Source organism: Coregonus clupeaformis, chromosome 10 (assembly GCF_020615455.1).
Source record: "Coregonus clupeaformis isolate EN_2021a chromosome 10, ASM2061545v1, whole genome shotgun sequence".
Classification (NCBI taxonomy): domain Eukaryota; kingdom Metazoa; phylum Chordata; class Actinopteri; order Salmoniformes; family Salmonidae; genus Coregonus; species Coregonus clupeaformis.
In genome coordinates, this window is record NC_059201.1 from 37,416,227 (window position 1) to 37,432,498 (window position 16,272).

General features: G+C 42.5%; 1 protein-coding gene across 2 annotated transcripts in view; it reads left to right on the forward strand.

Moving 5' to 3' along the window:
• The first annotated feature begins 6,079 nt into the window (after positions 1-6,079).
• Positions 6,080-16,272, forward strand: part of LOC121575495 (voltage-dependent calcium channel subunit alpha-2/delta-2-like) — a 105,702-nt gene continuing 95,509 nt past the window's right edge. For both annotated transcript variants that reach the window (XM_045222994.1, XM_045222995.1), the window contains exons 1-2: positions 6,080-6,388; positions 10,834-10,915. In XM_045222994.1, the coding sequence (XP_045078929.1) occupies positions 6,273-6,388; positions 10,834-10,915 (198 nt within the window). In that variant the 5' untranslated portion in view covers positions 6,080-6,272. The remainder of the gene's footprint in view (positions 6,389-10,833; positions 10,916-16,272) is intronic.

Genomic DNA, 16,272 nt, shown 5'->3' on the forward strand with positions numbered 1-16,272 from the left:
AGCCAGTGGGACAACCATTTTTTCTATTTTATTTTTTAGAGTATATTTTTAATTTTCATTAGTTTTATATATATAACCTTTTTATTTATAATTTTTTTGTAGGGGGGGGGTAGAAGGATTACTTTTATACTATCCCAGGTATTCCTTAAAGAGGTAGGGTTTCAAGTGTCTCCGGAAGGTGGTTAGTGACTCCGCTGTCCTGGCGTCGTGAGGGAGCTTGTTCCACCATTGGGGTGCCAGAGCAGCGAACAGTTTTGACTGGGCTGAGCGGGAACTGTGCTTCCGCAGAGGTAGGGGGACCAGCAGGCCAGAGGTGGAAGAACAATGACAGTAATGGTGAAGATTTTAAACATTTTTGATCCTCATTGAGTTACATTTTTTAGTAGAAGCTACAACATTCTTAGAGTAATATAAACTGGTTAGTATTCCCATTTATAGTGTTTCCCAATTCCCTGTGAGTGCTCAACTATCCAGTTCTACCTTTTGTACTTTAAGGTCATGTTCATTATATAGTGATTTTGGATTGAGCTTAAAAAAATATGTGTCAATACAGTGAATGACTAGGCACAAGCCAAAGAGCTGGAGGCTAGAGGAAGAGGATGAAGAGGGAGAAAAGGTTGTTTCTGCTCCCAATTAACCTAGTCTGAGACCGCAGGGTTGTGTCATAGAGAGAGACATGCTGTAGTGGAACTGCATGATACGTGTGATTAACATTGAGACTGACCTAACATGACCAGAGATCATAGGAAGGTCTGGCTGATATTACCGACATTACAACTACAGTGCCTTGCAAAAGTATTCACCCCCCTTGGTGTTTTCCTATTTTGTTCCATTACAACCTGTAATTTAAATGGATTTTTATTTGGATTTAATGTAATGGACATACACAAAATAGTTCAAATTGGTGAAGTGAAATGAAATAAATTACTTGTTTAAAAAAATTATACCAAATAAATAACGGAAAAGTGGTGCGTGCATACAGTGGGGAAAAAAAGTATTTAGTCAGCCACCAATTGTGCAAGTTCTCCCACTTAAAAAGATGAGAGAGGCCTGTAATTTTCATTATAGGTACACGTCAACTATGACAGACGAAATGAGGGAAAAAAATCCGGAAAATCACATTGTAGGATTTTTTATGAATTTATTTGCAAATTATGGTGGAAAATAAGTATTTGGTCAATAACAAAAGTTTCTCAATACTTTGTTATATACCCTTTGTTGGTAATGACACAGGTCAAACGTTTTCTGTAAGTCTTCACAAGGTTTTCACACACTGTTGCTGGTATTTTGGCCCATTCCTCCATGCAGATCTCCTCTAGAGCAGTGATGTTTTGGGGCTGTCGCTGGGCAACACGGACTTTCAACTCCCTATGGGGTTGAGATCTGGAGACTGGCTAGGCCACTCCAGGACCTTGAAATGCTTCTTACGAAGCCACTCCTTCGTTGCCCGGGCGGTGTGTTTGGGATCATTGTCATGCTGAAAGACCCAGCCACGTTTCATCTTCAATGCCCTTGCTGATGTAAGGAGGTTTTCACTCAAAATCTCACGATACATGGCCCCATTCATTCTTTCCTTTACACGGATCAGTCGTCCTGGTCCCTTTGCAGAAAAACAGCCCCAAAGCATTTTTATTTTATTTTTTATTTTTTTATTTCACCTTTATTTAACCAGGTAAGCCAGTTGAGAACATGTTCTCATTTACAACTGCGACCTGGCCAAGATAAAGCAAGTAGTGCAATAAAAACAACACAGAGTTACATATGGGTAAAAAAAACATAAAGTCAGAAATACAACAGAAAATATATATACAGTGTGTGCAAATGTAGCAAGTTATGGAGGTAAGGCAATAAATAGGCTATAGTGCCTAAGCATGATGTTTCCACCCCCATGCTTCACAGTAGGTATAGTGTTCTTTGGATGCAACTCAGTATTCTTTGTCCTCCAAACACGACGAGTTGAGTTTTTACCAAAAAGTTATATTTTGGTTTCATCTGACCATATGACATTCTCCCAATCCTCTTCTGGATCATCCAAATGCACTCTAGCAAACTTCAGACGGGCCTGGACATGTACTGGCTTAGGCAGGGGGACACGTCTGGCACTGCAGGATTTGAGTCCCTGGCGGCGTAGTGTGTTACTGATGGTAGGCTTTGTTACTTTGGTCCCAGCTCTCTGCAGGTCATTCACTAGGTCTCCCCGTGTGGTTCTGGGATTTTTGCTCACCGTTCTTGTGATCATTTTGACCCCACGGGGTGAGATCTTGCGTGGAGCCCCAGATCGAGGGAGATTATCAGTGGTCTTGTATGTCTTCCATTTCCTAATAATTGCTCCCACAGTTTATTTCTTCAAACCAAGCTGCTTACCTATTGCAGCTTCAGTCTTCCCAGCCTGGTGCAGGTCTACAATTTTGTTTCTGGTGTCCTTTGACAGCTCTTTGGTCTTGGCCATAGTGGAGTTTGGAGTGTGACTGTTTGAGGTTGTGGACAGGTGTCTTTAATACAGGTAACAAGTTCAAACAGGTGCCATTAATACAGGTAACGAGTGGAGGACAGAGGAGCCTCTTAAAGAATAAGTTACAGGTCTGTGAGAGCAAGAAATCTTGCTTGTTTGTAGGTGACCAAATACTTATTTTCCACCATAATTTGCAAATAAATTCATTAAAAATCCTACAATGTGATTTTCTGGATTTTCTTTCTCAATTTGTCTGTCATAGTTGACGTGTACCTATGATGAAAATTACAGGCCTCTCTCATCTTTTTAAGTGGGAGAACTTGCACAATTGGTGGCTGACTAAATACTTTTTTCCCCACTGTATGTATTCACCCCCTTTGCTATGAAGCCCCTAAATAAGATCTGGTGCAACCAATTACCTTCAGAAGTCACATAATTAGTTAAATAAAGTCCACCTGTGTGCAATCTAAGTGTCACATGATCTGTCACATGATCTCAGTAATATACACCTGTTCTGAAAGGCCCCAGAGTCTGCAACACCACTAAGCAAGGGGCACCACCAAGCAAACGGCACCATGAAGACCAAGGAGCTCTCCAAACAGGTCAGGGACAAAGTTGTGTAGAAGTACAGATCAGGGTTGGGTTATAAAAAAATATCAGAAACTTTGAACATCCCACGGAGCACAATTAAATCCATTATAAAAAAATTGAAAGAATATGGCACCACAACAAACCTGACAAGAGTGGGCCGCCCACCAAAACTCACAGACCAGGCAAGGAGGGCATTAATCAGAGAGGCAACAAAGAGACCAAAGATAACCCTCAAGGAGCTGCAAAGCTCCACAGCGGAGATTGGAGTGTCTGTCCATAGGACCACTGTAAGCCGTATTCTCCACAGAGCTGGGCTTTACGGAAGAGTGGCCAGAAAAAAACCATTGCTTAAAGAAAAAAATAAGCAAACACGTTTGTTGTTCGCCAAAAGGCATGTGGGAGACTCCCCAAACATATGGAAGAAGGTGCTCTGGTCAGATGAGACTAAAATGGAGCTTTTTGACCATCAAGGGAAACGCTATGTCTGGTGCAAACCCAACACCTCTCATCACCCCGAGAACACCATCCCCACAGTGAAGCATGGTGGTGGCTGCATCATGCTGTGGGGATGTTTTTCCTCAGCAAGGACTGGGAAACTGGTCAGAATTGAAGGAATAATGGATGGTGCTAATTTCCATACAGGGAAATTCTTGAGGGAAACCTGTTCCAGAGATTTGAGACTTGGACGGAGGTTCACCTTTCAGCAGGACAATGACCCTAAGCATACTGCTAAAGCAACACTCGAGTGGTTTAAGGGGAAACATTTAAATGTCTTGGAATGGCCTAGTCAAAGCCCAGACCTCAATCCAATTGAGAATCTGTGGTATGACTTAACGATTCCTGTACACCAACGGAACCCATCCAACTTGAAGGAGCTGGAGCAATTTTGCCTTGAAGAATGGGCAAAAATCCCAGTGGCTAGATGTGCCAAGCTTATAGAGACATACCCCAAGAGACTTGCAGCTGTAATTGCTGCAAAAGGTGGCTCTACAAAGTTTTGACTTTGGGGGGTTGAATAGCTATGCACGCTCAAGTTTTCTGTTTTTTTGTCTTATTTCTTGTTTATTTCACTATTTTTATTTTTTTTTGCATCTTCAAAGTGGTAGGCATGTTGTGTAAATCAAATGATACAAACCCCACAAAAATCAATTTTAATTCCAGGCTGTAAGGCAACAAAATAGGAAAAATGTCAAGGGGCGTGAATACTTACGCAAGCCACTGTATGTATTCACGGTCCGTCGGACTTAACAATGTTCCCTGTGTCAGTGCACAAAACCAAAGTACTAATTTATGTAGGGCTATTATAACTCGGATTTGGCTACAGACACAGACACATGAAGTGTTGAACTACTGTTCAATTCTCTTTAGAGATCCATTCCAATTAATGGAGTAGGGCCCTCCTTGGGGGGATCAGCAGGAAGAGAAGAGGTGGTGGTGGGTCAGTAATTAGAATGCTCTCCCCAGGATTTGGCAACAGGATTAAAGCCTGCAGGGCTGTCAGGGAGAGTCCTCAAAGCTGTAACCTCTAGCACCCACCAAGCACCCCACCGCCCCCTCACCCCTTCCTGGAGATTGGAGAAACAGGAGTAGATGCTGCCACACTCTCTGTCCGTCTGCTTAGTAGGAGAGAGATGGGATTTTCAGTAGTAGTAGATCTCCTCAATTACAACTTCCTCAATATGTGTTGGCCTGCCCAAATTTCCTGCAACTCCACCTTATAATTATAGTGCAAAAGTCATTGACTGACCTTGTATTTTGCACAACAACGTGCGTTTTGCGCTTCTTATCGTATCATACTTGCGCTTATCCTATACTTGCTTATGTCGTTTTATGTTGTGTGTTTTGATGCATCCTTTTATGTCGCACACAAATTGACTTTTGGGGAGATTTTAAAGATTTACTGAACTGAACAAATAATACCATATTTGTGTTCACAATTTTCAAAGTGTTTTCAGAATAGCCGGTACTGACATCAATCTCACATGACTCTGAAATGTGTCTTTGATTGCCTTTTATTCAGGAGAGCATTTTGCATCATCATGATGTTGTGGCTTCTTAAAAGTCCAATATTGAAAACTTGAATGCCGACATTCAAGACATTTTGACACTGTATCAACAGTGGACTAATGAAAAAAAAAACTGCCAAAAGATGAGTGGAGTTCCCCTTTAACTTTGATAGCATTAATATGTGGAGAGCATGCATACTAGTTAATCTTACACCTGCTGGTGTTGCCTCCCTGCCTGCCGGTGGGGTCCCTCACATGGGGCACAAGCAAGCCAGCCAGAACTCAACAAGCTGCTTTGAAGCAGCAATCTCATGTAACCTTTAGAAGGTCAGTTTAACAGCAGAGAGCTGAGCTCTTCAGTCTAGATTTCACCAAGGACCCCTAGGGGCCGAGGCACAAAGAGGGACCTGTTAGATTCATTAACTGGCACAAGGCCAGTGCTCAAGTAAGCAATGTACTGTATGTCAATGACTGTTAGGGTTTTTCAAGCTTGAAGAAGACTGGTAGAATAGAAAGGACCTAATTGAATTGAGGTTTTGTCCAGTTGGTATAGACTACATTGTCAAGTCTCCTACGCACAGTGATTTATCAGAGAAGCTCGAGCTCTTACACAGTTGCGCATCAGTGGGTTCACATGATAGCAGTAGGATATAGGCTTTCCAATAGTCTGAAGCAGTAGGAGGAAAAACAGTAGGCAAACTGCATTGCATACGTTTCCTTTTTTATCTCTACATCACTAGGCTCAACACATGAAAATAAATATAGGCATAGTAAATCACAATTTAGATGTTTTATTTAATAATAAAAAGTAATCATTTTTAATGTCAATACATCTTGAAAGCATAAAAAATACATGACAATTAGGGGCAGAATGTAAATGTTTGTATTTGTGAATTAAATTAACTGACAATGTATTTGAAGTCTAGCTCATCTGTGAAATTGAGCCTATATCACATTGATTTAAAGTGGTCCTCTTAATGCGTGAAATAGAGATAGACTACACTCGTGCCTGTGCGTCGGATGCTGCTGAGACTAGTGCAGAGTGGGCGAGTGAGCGACTCTGCGGTATTTTGGCAGGAGCATCAATCATAGGCTAGTCCACACTTGTTTACGGTCGAAATCAGCAGGAGACCCGAAATAACGTCGAAAGGCGATTGGACATTAACGTTTTGGGATCTTAGTTCACATTTTTCCTAACCCGTTTTCAAGATTTTTAATGGAAAATGGCGATATGCACTCCGTCTTGCAGCATTGTCTGCTTGGTATCGTTCCAGATTATCTTGATTTTCAATGTACAGTGGCCTGGCGCGGATGGTCTCACGTTCCCCCAGCAATACACGTAAGTATTCTATATCACTGGCTGCTCAGCTGTCACACACAACATGCGTATTTTGAGGTCCGGCATTTGAATGCCACGTTGGGTGACGGTCATTGTGCTGGTGTACCACCTCTGGTTTCCTTTCTTCAAATTAGGTTACTCACATTGTATTTCTGACGTGAACATATTTCTCGCTATGCTGCGACTGCTCTGGCAAACGAGGAACGGGCAATAAAACAGCCAATATAGGATGTTTAAGGGATGTGGACCGTTGCTTTCTGTCATATCACAATACATGAAGGAATCACATACAAACACGGTACTATTTACTATTCACCAATTACCATTTACCATTGACTACATGTATCATTTACCATTTAGTCTAACAGTTAAGAGCGTTGGGCCGTTAACTGAAAGGTTGCTGGTTCGAACTCCCGAGCTGACTAGGTGAAAAATCTGTCCATGTGCCCTTGAGCAAGGCACGTAACCCTAATTGCTCCTTTAAATCGCTCTGTATAAGAACGTCTGCTAAATGACTAAAATGTAAATGTATTAGAATTGTTATTTTTGTCATATCATTGGCACAAACAATACTGTTTGCTTGCCACCCAGTATCTGTCAACAGTCTGGTTGGCAAGAGCAGGCTGCTTGCCACCTAATTGATGGTTGTTGTGTTCATATGAGGCTCAATGGGAGTTTCGTCGTCACAACATCTCTGTGTGTCTCATGATGTCAATGCAGTGCTGGCTGCTGTCTTTGATCAAAGTGGGCAGCATCACTATTTTTTGTTTCCTTCCAGACAGTCACAGTCCTGAGGGAATATAGTGGAGGTCATTTGTTTTTGGACATGGTAGTATATAGCCATGATCCACTACTTCTACTGCTGTAAAATCTTTAGCTTTTGTTTGGGATTTAAGCACGTTGAATCAGAATGACACAACAACATTATGTGGACATGCTTTTATTTGGGATGTAGGTCTAGTTAGGTAGCCTATGAGGTGTGTGGTTTTGTTTGGTACTTTGTACAGAACGACATACATATCAATCAATCAAATGTTATTTATAAAGCCCTTTTTACATCAGCAGATGTCACAAAGTGCTATACAGAAACCCAGCCGAAAACCCCAAACTGCAAGCAATGCAGATGTATCAAACCATCAACATATCTTGATGGTTTGCCGACAACTTGATGGGATTGCATTTTCTATAGGAGACATGATGGTTGTGTGTGCAGGGATACAGAACACTGTTGTTCAATACATTTAATAAACCGTTTTTATTGCACAAACACATTCTAGTGTAGTCTACTGTCTCAACTGAGTCACTCACTCCAGTCCTCTCTTTGAAAGACTTTGATCAAGGGTTTCAGAGGAGTGCTGATCTAGGATCAGGTTCCCCCTGTCCATATAATCTTATTCATTGTGATCTAAAAGGCAAAACTGATCCTAAATCAGCACTCCTACTCTGAGAAGCTTGAGACATATGGCCCTTCCTTATGTGGTTTCTGGGACTACGACCACCAGATCTGGAATGTAATCTGGGGCTAAAGCATGTCTTACTTTAAAAATGGATCAATAGAATGAATCAATAAAAACCTCTATAGCCATTAGCCCAAATAGACAATCTCTGTGCCCTAATTGGTCTGTGAGAGGAGATTAAACACTAGCCGGAAACAAGACAGGTAACTGTGACTTAAAGGAAGTAAGTAGCCTACAGTTGTAAGGCTTGGCTTACTCTGGCAGTTACAGTGAGCCCGACAGTAATAATGCCATTCTAGCTATGCTTGAAGCTGATTTTAATAAGCCTGCGTTCAAAATTCATGTTCAAAATTATCCTCAATCTGTCCATAGTGGAATAGTCATCACATTGTGACCTACTTTTAATCATCCTCTTCCCAGCTCTTCTTCTCCAACCTTTAACCCTTTCACTCGTAAGCACAGCTGGCACTTAACTTGAGACCACAGCTTTCCGGGCCTTTCTCCAGACTGCAGTCAGGCAGGCAGGCTCTCACCAGATGGGGCTGGGATCTTTGGGACAGTAGAAGGAAACTCTGGGCCAATGACAGCTGGAGTTACTGGGAGTGGTTTGTTGTGTATCAATGAGAGCAAGGGTCTTTGGAGCAGCAGGGGAGGTGTGTGTGTAGGGGGGAGTGGAGTGTGTGTGGGGGGAGTTATTGTGGGGGGTACATAAGGCTGCCCTCTCCTTCCCTCTGGTTATCTGCTGAGTGAGTGCATTGAATCAGCACCACTTCCCTCAGCCCTGGGTCTCTTCATGTAAGCTAAATGAAGCAGAATCGCTACACTGAAGAACAGCAGCTCCGTCCAATTAAGAATTAATACTGCAGCAGTCAGGGTTTATCCCTTTTCTCCATCCCTCACAGCCCCCATCCCTCCCTCCCCTCCGTCTCTTTCTCACACTCGCTCTTCCTCAGAATCTCTCTCTCCTGCCTCTTCCCGTCTCGTTCACCCCAACCTCTCTGTATATCTCATCCACTCCAACTTTCTCTCATTCCTTCTCTCCTTCCCTCTCTCTTTGGAGGTGAATATGGGTCACAGCGGGCCGTGTAGTGCTACTTTCTCTCTCTCTCTCTCTCTCCAGTCCCTGGGTGTGTATGTATGGTAGGTAACAGAGGAGAGACAGGAGCATGGCAGGCAGAAGCTAGCTCCTTAACACACAGTTCTCTGATGTCCCAGGGGGGCCCAGGAGGAGGGGAAATGGAGCGCACTAAGAAAAGCCAGGATCGGGCTTCAGCTGCTCTGAGTCACACAAGCTGCAGCATCCCAAATGGCACTCTATTCCCTATTTAGTGCACTACTTTTGCACTATAATGGGTCCTGGTCAAAACTAGTGCACTATAAAGGGAGAAGAGTGTCATTTAGGATGTGCCACAGTCAGAGACAGGGCTTCTGCTCTGCTCTGTTCTGCAGTTCTGTGGGCACTAGCAGTAGTCATGTAACCAGGCCTGTTTAGTCATGCACTATCATATACTAAAGGCATTTATTACCACCCTACTCTTCCTTTAAAAAATGACAATCTTTAGTCATATCATATCAGATATTATGTCTGTCTGTGTTCGTCAACAGACAGGGGGTGCTCTGCAGTTCTGAGTGTAACAGTCATGAAACAAAGCCTGTTTAGTCACACACACTCATTTTTGCCACCTCTTCTTTAAAACAATACCATCTTTGGTCATATCATGTCTGTCGTTCTGTGTCCAGCATCTCTTGCGTAATCATCACACAGTAGCCTCATTTGCATCAGACAGGACTACGGCTATTTTTAAATCATTAATGAGTCTGTTAGTCATTTATAGTGCTTCGATGTGTCATCCAGCAGCCAACGTCTGGTAGTGGAATGCATTGTCTTTCTACAGTATCTGTCTGCATCGGCTCTTCTCTCAGCTAGCTGTACTGGTGTCGGTTACATTGTGACTGGCTGTGTTGTGGCTCAATAGCCGATGATTCACGAGAATGTTTATAATGTAGGCTAGTTGTTACAGTTGTTACCCGCTTGATTCTTGTGCTGCTGGTCATTACTCATCTGATACTTGCTACCTACATTGTGTGCCTATATATAGCCCTTGACTTGATTTCACAGAGTGTTCAAGTATGGATAACTGCATAGACTGTGTTCTTAATGCAATGTCTGTTTATAATACCCTTGGCAGAGTCTAGGCCTATATATCTTGATGTGTTAGTGACCTACTATATCTACTGTTTAGCATCGGAGTGATGAACCCTCTTTTGGAACACTGTAACTGAAGATTGTTCCAGAAGTGTATTTGCTGTGATTGTTGAGTGTAGCATAAGGCAATGGACTACAATAGTAAGAATAATGTGTCCTTCGATTGACTTGCTCCACCATTTTAGATGTGCTTGCTTTACTGCAGCATTTCTCAGGCCTGAAGAAGCAACAAAAAATGGCCCTCATATTTTACTTGCTGAATGGGCTCATCAATGATTAATGCTCCCTAAAGTACTTGAGTCGAGCATTGGGGCTTTGCATTTTTTTGTGTGTGGAGTCAGGTGGTTGAATGTGCTTCTTCTTCTGGGTTTGTTGCAGGAGAGAATCTAACCCCACCAAGGGAGGGAGAGGAAACTGATGTTCTTGGCTCGGAACCACCACTGTTACTCTGAGAGTTCCTTTGCCCTCGACTCAGAATATCTTGTAGATACAGTTCCACTTTTGACCAAGTCTGCGTCCCAAATGGCACCCTATTCCCGAAGTAGTGCATTTATTTTGACCAGGGCCCGTAGCCTCCACTTTCTCTCTTTATCATTGTTAGAGTGGTGTCGTCATTTCCATGTGTTAGGAGGGGAATGTGAACTGTTAAAGCTAATTATGGGGATCACAAGCAAGGTCCTGGTCATAACACACTCCTATTGTCTCAGTTTGGATGGGGTTAAATTGCAGATGTACTGGTATTGGTTAAAGTAATACCTCACCTCCATATTGTGTGTCCACAGAATAATGCACTGGGCCAGGCGCATCGAGCAGGAGATCGACAGAGTCTTCCAGCACATCAGTGGAGCCCAGCAGCTAAAGGGGGTGAGTGCTTGCCTAACCACTCTTCCCCAGGCTAGAAGCTATCGCATATAATGGTTCAACAGTGAGAGAGACGGCTTGTCAATCTGTGTGTTTGTCCTGCATTTTCTCATTGGATCACATTGTAACCTATATTTTGAACTCATTGCTCCTGATTGTAAAGTCTCAGAATATGTGTGTCTGAGTTGCCCTCTGTGTACTGTAAGATATATATGTGGGTGTGTCTTCTGTACTGAGAGAGTTGTGAGTGTGCACGTGTGGGTGTGCGCGTGTCTATGTATGTGTGTGTGCCTGTGACCATACTATGACAGGTGACTGAACAATACAACATCCTTTAACATATACTGTACAGTAGCCGAATCGTAAAACTTGAATCAGCTGTAGTGGGCCACTGGGTCCTATACATGGTGAGGGATGCATGTCCTCGATGCTGTGAGTGAGCGATGACTGATGGTCGTGGCTCGTGTCCTCTGTGTTCCTCTGTGTTGGTGTCAGAGAAGAACAGATGGTCTGGCAGCCTGCAGTAAATCCTCGATGGGAGCCATGCACCTTTTCCTCATTCATTTACCCATAATCCTGCCCAGTGTCTGAAACAGCCTGGGAGCGAATGTTCCACAGCCTGGTGCTACACAGTGTAGGCCTCAGGAGAATCCTGTGCTCATTTGAAAAAGGCACATAAATTGAACTGAACCTTTATCTATCTGTGGTTTCTACCCAAACTTGAGTTTCTACTCAACTGCGAGTAGAATGCCGCTGGAGGAAATAGCTGCTGTTTTACAGGCTCCTGACCAATTGTGATATTTTGTCTGTCTTTTTTCTACAACATGTTTCCGCCATCGTTTCCTATGTCCAAAAAGAGCTTCTGGACATCAGAACAGCAATCACTAACCTCGATTTGGATGAGGATTTCTACTTCAATGAGTTGGCAGCGAAGGACTTACTGCTCATTCCGGACCAGGCCCAAATCCCCGACATACAGAGAAGGAAGAGGCGGCGTTATAGAGGCCGACATGCGGGATATCTGACGAGACTACTTCGGCAAGTGGATAGACCGCCTCTACCCTCTGTTCTATTGGCCAACGTGCAATCACGGGAGAATAAGCTGGACGAGCTCCGTTCAAAACGATCCTATCAACGGGACCTGAAGAACTGTAATATTCTATGCTTCTCGTAGTCATGACTGAACAAGGACATGGATAATATACAGTTAGTTGGGTTTTCTGTGCATCGGCAAGACAGAACATCAGCGTCTGGTAAGCTCAGGGGGGAGGGGTGTGTCTCTTTCTTAACAACACCTGGAAGTCTCTAGGTTCTGCTCGCCTGAGTTAGAATACCTCATGATAAGCTGTAGACCATACTATTTACCAAGAGATTTTTCATCTATATTTTTAGTAGCTGTCTATTTACCACCACAAACCGATGCTGGCACTAAGACCGCACTCAACTAGCTGTATAGGGCCATAAGCAAACAAGAAAATGCTCATCCAGAGGCAGCACTCCTAGTGGCCAGTGATTTTAATGCAGGAAAACTGACCTCATTTCTACCAGCATGTCACCTGTGCAACTAGGGTAAAAACAACTCTGGATCACCTTTACTCCACACACAGAGACTCATACAAAGATGCATACAGTCTGTAATACCCACATGTTTCAAGCAGACCACCATAGTCCCTGTGCCCAAGAAAGCCAAGGTAACCAGCCTAAATGACTACCGCCCCGTAGCACTCACATCTGTAGCCATGAAATGCTTTGAAAGGCTGGTCACAATCTCTATTGCACTCCACACTGCCCTTTCCCACCTGGATAAAAAGAACACCTACGTGAGAATGCTGTACATTGACAACAGCTCAGTGTTCACCACCATAGTGCCCTCCAAGCTCATCACTAAGCTAAGGACCCTGGGACTGAACACCTCCCTCTGCAACTGGATCCTGGACTTCCTGACGGGCAGCCCGCAGGTGGTGAGGATAGGCAACAACACATCCGCCACGCTCTCCAAACAGGTCAGGGACAAAGTTGTGGAGAAGTACAGATCAGGGTTGGGTTATACAAAAATATCTGAAACTTTGAACATCCCACGGAGCACCATTAAATCCATTATTAAAACATGGAAAGAATATGGCACCACAACAAACCTGCCAAGAGAGGGCCGCCCACCAAAACTCACGGACCAGGCAAGGAGGGCATTAATCAGAGCGGCAACAAAGAGACCAAAGATAACCCTGAAGGAGCTACAAAGCTCCACAGTGGAGATTGGAGTATCTGTCCATAGGACCACTTTAAAGAAAAAAATAAGCAAACACATTTGGTGTTCGCCAAAAGGCATGTGGGAGACTCCCCAAACATATGGAAGAAGATACTCTGGTCAGATGAGACTAAAATTGAGCTTTTTGGCCATCAAGGAAAACTCTATGTCTGGCGAAAACCCAACACCTCTCATCACCCCGAGCAGCATCATGCTGTGGGGATGTTTTTCATCGGCAGGGACTGGGAAACTGGTCAGAATTGAAGGAATGATGGATGGTGCTAAATACAGGGAAATTCTTGAGGGAAACCTGTTTCAGTCTTCCAGAGATTTGAGACTGGGACGGAGGTTCACATTCAAGCAGGACAATGACCCTAAGCATACTGCTAAAGCAACACTCGAGGGGTTTAAGGGGAAACAGTTAAATGTCTTGGAATGGCCTAGTCAAAGCCCAGACCTCAATCTGTGGTATGACTTAAAGATTGCTGTACACCAGTGGAACCGATCCAACTTGAAGGAGCTGGAGCAGTTTTGCCTTGAAGAATGGGCAAAAATCCCAGTGGCTAGATGTGCCAAGCTTATAGAGACATACCCCAAGAGACTTGCAGCTGTAATTGCTGAAAAAGGTGGTTATACAAAGTATTGACTTTGGGGGGTTGAATAGTAATGCACGCTCAAGTTTTCTGTTTTTCTGTCTTATTTCTTGTTAATATTTTGCATCTTCAAAGTGGTAGGCATGTTGTGTAAATCAAATGATACAAAATCTATTTTAATTCCAGGTTGTAAGGCATCTGTATGCCAGTTAGGCTCTACACCCCTTGTAAATCGGATTAATGTGCTTAATTTTAAGAAGTTATTTGGCCACTTTAGTTGTGATACAAACCTTATTAAAACACATAGGCCTATGGGCTAGGCTACATGAGGTGTGCGACTATGATTAGAAAAAGTCGCAAAAAAAGGCATTGTTTCTTATGCTAGCCATCATTCACAAGTGATAATATATCATTCACAAGTGATAAGCTAATATTGTCACCCATCAGGCTATTCTTGATTTAATCTTGTCTTTACATATAGTAAATAATATATGTGTGAAATTTGTTTTGATTTAGAATGGACCATTATCATGCACCTGTATCGAAACAGGCAGCGGGAAAAAATACATGTCATCTATGCACTTAATTAGAGAATGGAGGACGCATTTCCCGTGGTTTATTTTCATGCCAGCCAGGTAGGCTATACTCCTGTTGTAAATATAAGCAATGTGCTTAATATTAGGAAAGTTGAAAAATAAATATAGTTAGCATAGCCTGTAGAAAGCTGATTCTCCTCTTTTTAGTAGAGGCCATCATCTCGCGCAATTGCATAGCCTATTGAAATGTTGCGCAACATGAGCTCAAGGACTCTCATGAAGTGTTTGATTAGATTTTCGAATACATTTGCATTGATGTCAGAGTGATTAGAGGGACAATAGAGTGCTGAGTACCAGGCGGTTAGCAAGTTTGGTAGGCTACTAATGACCATCAGTAGCATTAGAGCTTGGAGAAGCCTAATTACCGTGACTAAATGGTCACATGGAATTTGACTGCCTTCATGACTCGTGACCGCTGGTGTGGCGGTAATATGGTCACTGCAACAGCCGTAATCTGTTACAATCTGAGCTACTAGTCCACGTTTAAGATAGACCATTACAGACCTACTGAATACCTCTCTAGAAAAGGTACACGTGCCTTATTAGCGTACTACCACAGTGACAAAGCCATTTGTTCCTTTTAAGTGGCAAAAATGTACCTCTAAAAAGTTTTTGGAGTGTTGTTTTAACACTGTAGGGTGTATACTCAGTGGTCTGAAACTCCTGGTTTGCATGCCATATCGAGCAAGTCACATGCTGGCTTGGAAAGTGATATATAATTCCTATTGGAATCCAGCCAGAGTCAGGATATCCAAAAAAGTTGAACTTTTAATCACACGCAACCTGCATTTATTGACTGCCATGGTAGGGAAAATGTATAATTGAGACTACAGATGTCGGATCTTAATTTGGTCACTTTTGTCTCAGAGAATTTTCTTGCTGCATCAGGAAATTCAAATGAGCCTCGTGATTTAGATACATTCACTGAAAAACAGCAGTTCTCTTTCTTTCCATGCGGGGTGAGTCGAGTCATTCAGATCAGGGCCTGCTACTAATTATCCTCTCTCTCGCTCGCTCAAACGCTAAAGGACCAGACAGAATATTAATACATGTCCTACTGCAGCCATACACATCAACAACTGTTGTTTTATATAGCTTAATAACACAAGATAGATATTGGTCTCCACTAGGACATACAAGTGTCAAGTTTATCCGAAATGCAGACGTAGGCTACACCTTAACTATAGCCTACTGTATGTAGCCTAATAAATTAATTGAACACATAGGCCTATAATATTAGATGTAAAGACAAGATGAAAGCCTATGAATGCCAAGAGTGTGCAAAGCTGTTATCAAGGCAAAGCGTGGCTACATTTAGTGGTCCTCTGTAGCTCAGCTGGTAGAGCACGGCGCTTGTAACGCCAAGGTAGTGGGTTCGATCCCCGGGACCACCCATACACAAAAAAAATGTATGCACGCATGACTGTAAGTCGCTTTGGATAAAAGCGTCTGCTAAATGGCATATTATTATTATTATTATACATTTAAGAATCTAAAATGTAAAATATATTTTGATTTGTTTAACACTTTTATGGTTACTACGTGATTCCATATGTGTTATTTCATAGTTGTGATGTCTTCACTATTATTGTACAATGTAGAAAATAGTACAAATAAAGAAAAACCCTTGAATGAGTAGGTGTGTCCAAACTTTTGACTGGTACTGTATATATATTATACAGTGCCTTCAGTAAGTATTCACACACCTTGACTTTTTCCACATTTTGTTGTGTTACAGCCTGAATCTAAAATTAGTGAACAGCAAGACGCTCTGTTTTCAACTTTGTAATTTCAATAACCTAATTTTAATAAAAACCTTGAACCCACCTGTCCCTGACTTTTCCTAAATATGTGTATTTTACACTCTATCAGTACTTTCAGACAAATATAATAAAATACTAAAATGTTCTGAGCATTTCATCCTCA